General features: G+C 61.3%; 1 protein-coding gene across 1 annotated transcript; it reads right to left on the bottom strand.

Annotated features, from left to right (window-relative positions):
• Positions 1-2,655: 2,655 nt before the first annotated feature.
• On the bottom strand, positions 2,656-5,006 carry LOC106895794 (ethanolamine kinase 1-like). The gene is made up of 3 exons (XM_014955410.1): positions 4,788-5,006; positions 4,004-4,077; positions 2,656-3,833 (listed from the first exon to the last, which is right to left on the bottom strand). Exons 1-3 carry the CDS (start codon positions 5,004-5,006, stop codon positions 3,761-3,763), a joined length of 366 nt encoding a protein of 121 aa, XP_014810896.1. The 3' UTR covers positions 2,656-3,760.
• Between the last annotated feature and the right edge of the window lie 458 nt (positions 5,007-5,464).

The following is a 5,464-nucleotide window of genomic DNA, read 5'->3' as shown; positions in this document are numbered from 1 at the left end:
GGAGGTCAGGAGCGTGGAGGGGGGGGACACAGCAGCAGCCTACCCCGTCAGGAAAAGCCTCTGCCAGTATCTCTGCTCCTGGTCCAGCTGCAGGAGAGGGGCTCAGCGCACCCCCAGCTCCCAGGGGTGCTGCCCCCACTCCAGCATACATCCAGCACCACCCCCCCCGACCCACCATCCCACGTTTCCAGCTACCAGCAGCTTTTATTTTGCACCAAAACAAACACCCGATGCAACAACAGTCCCGGTTCTTGCTGGGGCAGGTTCCTGTGCCCGTGTGGGGAACAGCTGCCATGTCCCCATGCCACCCACCAGGCAGCCAGGGCAGGGGCAGAGGGGTCTGATTCCAAATCCCCAGCTGATGCACAACCACTGTCATGAGCTGGTCAGTGCTCAGCGGGTCAGGATCACCCTCCCAGAGCCTGTGATGGGGGACCAGCCGAGTGCTGATGGGATGAAGCTCTGCCCAGCTCATGGAGCAGGTCAGCCCCATTCAGCCTCCTGCTGGGGGTCCCACAGAGGGATGATGCCCATGTTGGGGGCAGGATTGACCCCCCCTCGCCCTGGGGGAGGCAGAGCTGGGAGCCCCTTGCTCTGGCAGCATGGGATGTTACGAGGGAAGCCACAATGGGAGCAGGGAGCTATTGGGAGCCTGGGAGACCATGGCCGTGAGGAAGAGGAGAGCCAGCCATGGGCTGAGCACCGTGCAGGAGGTGCAGGCACCCAGTGCCCACCAGCAAAAGCCCACTGGTCCCAGAGCCCATATGGCTCACGGCCGTGGCCTCCCCTTGCTGCTTTGCACCATCCCAGCAGCATCCTTGTGGAAAAGGGTCCCATACTCAGACACAACCCCCAGCCCAGCACCGATACCGACCCCGAGAAAGGTGCTGGTTTGGGGGGTGGGAGCCCAAGTGGCACCGAGTGGGCAAGAGGGGACAGAGGGAGCAGCAGAGGTGACGGGCACAGCGTCTGCATTGGGCAGCTAAAGCGACTGGGCAGCTCTGGGGGCTCCTGAGCAGATGGTGGCACCCGTTTCCCCCCTCGAGGGGAGCAGGGAGGGAGCAATCCGGGTGCCAAGCCAAGCAGCAGCGGTGCCAGCAGAGCAGGGACCCGCTGGGCACCGGGGCCGAGCCGGGACTCGGCCTTAAGGCGATGGTAAAGGCTTCCTCGCGTAGGCAGGGGCCTCTCCGAGGCCGTGGTCCTCTCGAGCATCTCATGGTCCAGTCTCAGGGATGTCCGGGGTCTCCTTTAGCCGGTGGCTGGGATGGATCTCCTCGTCCCCCTTCCCTCCATCAGGACCTGCCCTCGCCCCCAGCCGGGGGGGGGAAGGGGCGAGGGGGATGCGAGGGCTGTGGATGCAGCAAGGACAAAATAGCTCAGGGTCTCCACGGGCCGGAGATGCTATTTAGAAGTCTGCAGGGCTGTGACCACCGGCTTCATCTTGAAGTACTGTTTAAACCTTAGCTTTGCATATCTGAGGAGAGAGGGACAGACGTGAGACACTCGTGCCCCAGCCCCGTGTCCCCCCTTGCCTTGAAGGATCCCTCCAGCATCAGGTGGGGAATCACTGGGATCCTCTTGCTCCAGGCATTTAACACTGAATTGCTCTGGGAGCAAATGCCCCCCCAGCCCTGGTGGACTCACCTTAAGAAGTTAAAGTCTATGGTAGAGTATTTATCCTGGATCAGGCCCCAGCATGCCCAGAGGAAATGGGATGCCTGCGACAGACAAAGCAGGGATCAGAAACGGGCACGGAGCATCCCTGCCCGTGGGATGAGCCGCTCGTGCCTCTCCTGGCCGGGTCCCAGAAGTCCCGTGGCTGTGACGACAGGACGTGGGGTGGCAGCCAGCTGGGGCTGGCCCACACGTGTGTTTTTACATGCCCTGGAGGCTGGTCCCAGCCTGGGCCAGGGATGCCAGCAGGAAGGATGCTGAACAGCCACACAACCTGCTCAGGGTACCACCAAGGACTGCTCAGGGACAAGGACAAGCCCCAGCAGGGAAGGGGCAGCGAGTGCTGCCTGCAACCCCCCGAAGGAAGGGAGGTCAGGAGCGTGGAGGGGGGGGACACAGCAGCAGCCTACCCCGTCAGGAAAAGCCTCTGCCAGTATCTCTGCTCCTGGTCCAGCTGCAGGAGAGGGGCTCAGCGCACCCCCAGCTCCCAGGGGTGCTGCCCCCACTCCAGCATACATCCAGCACCACCCCCCCCGACCCACCATCCCACGTTTCCAGCTACCAGCAGCTTTTATTTTGCACCAAAACAAACACCCGATGCAACAACAGTCCCGGTTCTTGCTGGGGCAGGTTCCTGTGCCCGTGTGGGGAACAGCTGCCATGTCCCCATGCCACCCACCAGGCAGCCAGGGCAGGGGCAGAGGGGTCTGATTCCAAATCCCCAGCTGATGCACAACCACTGTCATGAGCTGGTCAGTGCACCATCCCACGTTTCCAGCTACCAGCAGCTTTTATTTTGCACCAAAACAAACACCAGATGCAACAACAGTCCCGGTTCTTGCTGGGGCAGGTTCCTGTGCCCGTGTGGGGAACAGCTGCCATGTCCCCATGCCACCCACCAGGCAGCCAGGGCAGGGGCAGAGGGGTCTGATTCCAAACCCCCAGGTGATGCACAGCCACTGTCATGAGCGAGCTGCCATGTCCCCATGCCACCCACCAGGCAGCCAGGGCAGGGGCAGAGGGGTCTGATTCCAAATCCCCAGCTGATGCACAACCACTGTCATGAGCTGGTCAGTGCTCAGCGGGTCAGGATCACCCTCCCAGAGCCTGTGATGGGGGACCAGCCGAGTGCTGATGGGATGAAGCTCTGCCCAGCTCATGGAGCAGGTCAGCCCCATTCAGCCTCCTGCTGGGGGTCCCACAGAGGGATGATGCCCATGTTGGGGGCAGGATTGACCCCCCCTCGCCCTGGGGGAGGCAGAGCTGGGAGCCCCTTGCTCTGGCAGCATGGGATGTTACGAGGGAAGCCACAATGGGAGCAGGGAGCTATTGGGAGCCTGGGAGACCATGGCCGTGAGGAAGAGGAGAGCCAGCCATGGGCTGAGCACCGTGCAGGAGGTGCAGGCACCCAGTGCCCACCAGCAAAAGCCCACTGGTCCCAGAGCCCATATGGCTCACGGCCGTGGCCTCCCCTTGCTGCTTTGCACCATCCCAGCAGCATCCTTGTGGAAAAGGGTCCCATACTCAGACACAACCCCCAGCCCAGCACCGATACCGACCCCGAGAAAGGTGCTGGTTTGGGGGGTGGGAGCCCAAGTGGCACCGAGTGGGCAAGAGGGGACAGAGGGAGCAGCAGAGGTGACGGGCACAGCGTCTGCATTGGGCAGCTAAAGCGACTGGGCAGCTCTGGGGGCTCCTGAGCAGATGGTGGCACCCGTTTCCCCCCTCGAGGGGAGCAGGGAGGGAGCAATCCGGGTGCCAAGCCAAGCAGCAGCGGTGCCAGCAAAGCAGGGACCCGCTGGGCACCGGGGCCGAGCCGGGACTCGGCCTTAAGGCGATGGTAAAGGCTTCCTCGCGTAGGCAGGGGCCTCTCCGAGGCCGTGGTCCTCTCGAGCATCTCATGGTCCAGTCTCAGGGATGTCCGGGGTCTCCTTTAGCCGGTGGCTGGGATGGATCTCCTCGTCCCCCTTCCCTCCATCAGGACCTGCCCTCGCCCCCAGCCGGGGGGGGGAAGGGGCGAGGGGGATGCGAGGGCTGTGGATGCAGCAAGGACAAAATAGCTCAGGGTCTCCACGGGCCGGAGATGCTATTTAGAAGTCTGCAGGGCTGTGACCACCGGCTTCATCTTGAAGTACTGTTTAAACCTTAGCTTTGCATATCTGAGGAGAGAGGGACAGACGTGAGACACTCGTGCCCCAGCCCCGTGTCCCCCCTTGCCTTGAAGGATCCCTCCAGCATCAGGTGGGGAATCACTGGGATCCTCTTGCTCCAGGCATTTAACACTGAATTGCTCTGGGAGCAAATGCCCCCCCAGCCCTGGTGGACTCACCTTAAGAAGTTAAAGTCTATGGTAGAGTATTTATCCTGGATCAGGCCCCAGCATGCCCAGAGGAAATGGGATGCCTGCGACAGACAAAGCAGGGATCAGAAACGGGCACGGAGCATCCCTGCCCGTGGGATGAGCCGCTCGTGCCTCTCCTGGCCGGGTCCCAGAAGTCCCGTGGCTGTGACGACAGGACGTGGGGTGGCAGCCAGCTGGGGCTGGCCCACACGTGTGTTTTTACATGCCCTGGAGGCTGGTCCCAGCCTGGGCCAGGGATGCCAGCAGGAAGGATGCTGAACAGCCACACAACCTGCTCAGGGTACCAGCTTCTGTGTTTGCAGCCAGTATGACCCTCCTGGCGGCTCTGGCCAGGAAACCAGCTGAGATTTTGCCCTAAATGACCAGAAAATCATCTCTGCCTGCCCATGGCATTTACCAAAGAGGATTTCCTCATGCTCTGCTGCGTCCAGGGTCCACCTGACCTCTCCGAAGGGATGGCCAAGGCCACAGCTATCAGAGACACGCTGTCCTTTGGCATGTGTCAGGGGGATGGCAGGTAGCCAGAGCTGTCTTTGACCTTGCCCGAGGGCTCAGTGTCTCTGAGGTGCAGCCGGGCTCTTCAGGACAGCCTCCTACCTCAGGTGACCCCAAAACCTCAGGCTGGTACCTGCACCCCCATCCTCACCAGCCGAGCTGCAGCACGAAGCCCCAGCTCAGAGCAGAGCAAAAACCCACCCCATGGGCAGCCCTTGGGGGAGGTGGGTTCCTTCCCACCGCCGCCACCACTCACCAAAGAAAACTTGTTCACTTGCACGTAGAGAGCCTCCAGTTCCTCCTCGGACACTCCCGAACCTCCTCGGTCCCCCTGGGTGAGCTGCTTGTAGGCCTGCAGGTAGGAGCGCAGCCACTGCAGCTGGGTCTCCTTGCTGGGGTAGAGGCGATAATCCACCTCCTTCACGCCTGCGAGGGGAGCTGGGGTCAGCGATGCCCAAGGGGCAGGAAGAATCATAGAATCATTGAGGTTGGAAGAGACCCTTGGGATCATCGAGTCCAACCATCTCCCCTACTCTACAAAGTCCTCCCCTACACCATGTCCCTCAGCACTGCATCTAAACGGCCCTTAAACACAGCCAGGGATGGGGACTCCACCCCCTCCCTGGGCAGCCTGTTCCAATGCCCGACCACTCTTTCGGGGAAAAATTCCTTCCTAATGTTCAATCTAAACCTCCCCTGTTGGAGCTTGAAGCCGTTCCCTCTCGTTCTGTCACTAATTACCTGTGAGAAGAGCCCAGCACCAACCTCTCTACAGTGTCCTTTCAAGTGGTTGTAGAGAGTGATGAGATCTCCCCTCAGCCTCCTCTTCCTCATACTGAACAGCCCCAGCTCCCTCAGCCGCTCTTCGTATGATTTGTCTTCTAGGCCCTTCACCAGCTCCGTTGCCCTCCTCTGCACTCGCTCCAGCACCTC

Source organism: Calidris pugnax, unplaced genomic scaffold (assembly GCF_001431845.1).
Source record: "Calidris pugnax isolate Ruff unplaced genomic scaffold, ASM143184v1 scaffold215, whole genome shotgun sequence".
NCBI lineage: Eukaryota > Metazoa > Chordata > Aves > Charadriiformes > Scolopacidae > Calidris > Calidris pugnax.
This window is presented reverse-complemented; position numbering and strand designations above follow the sequence as displayed.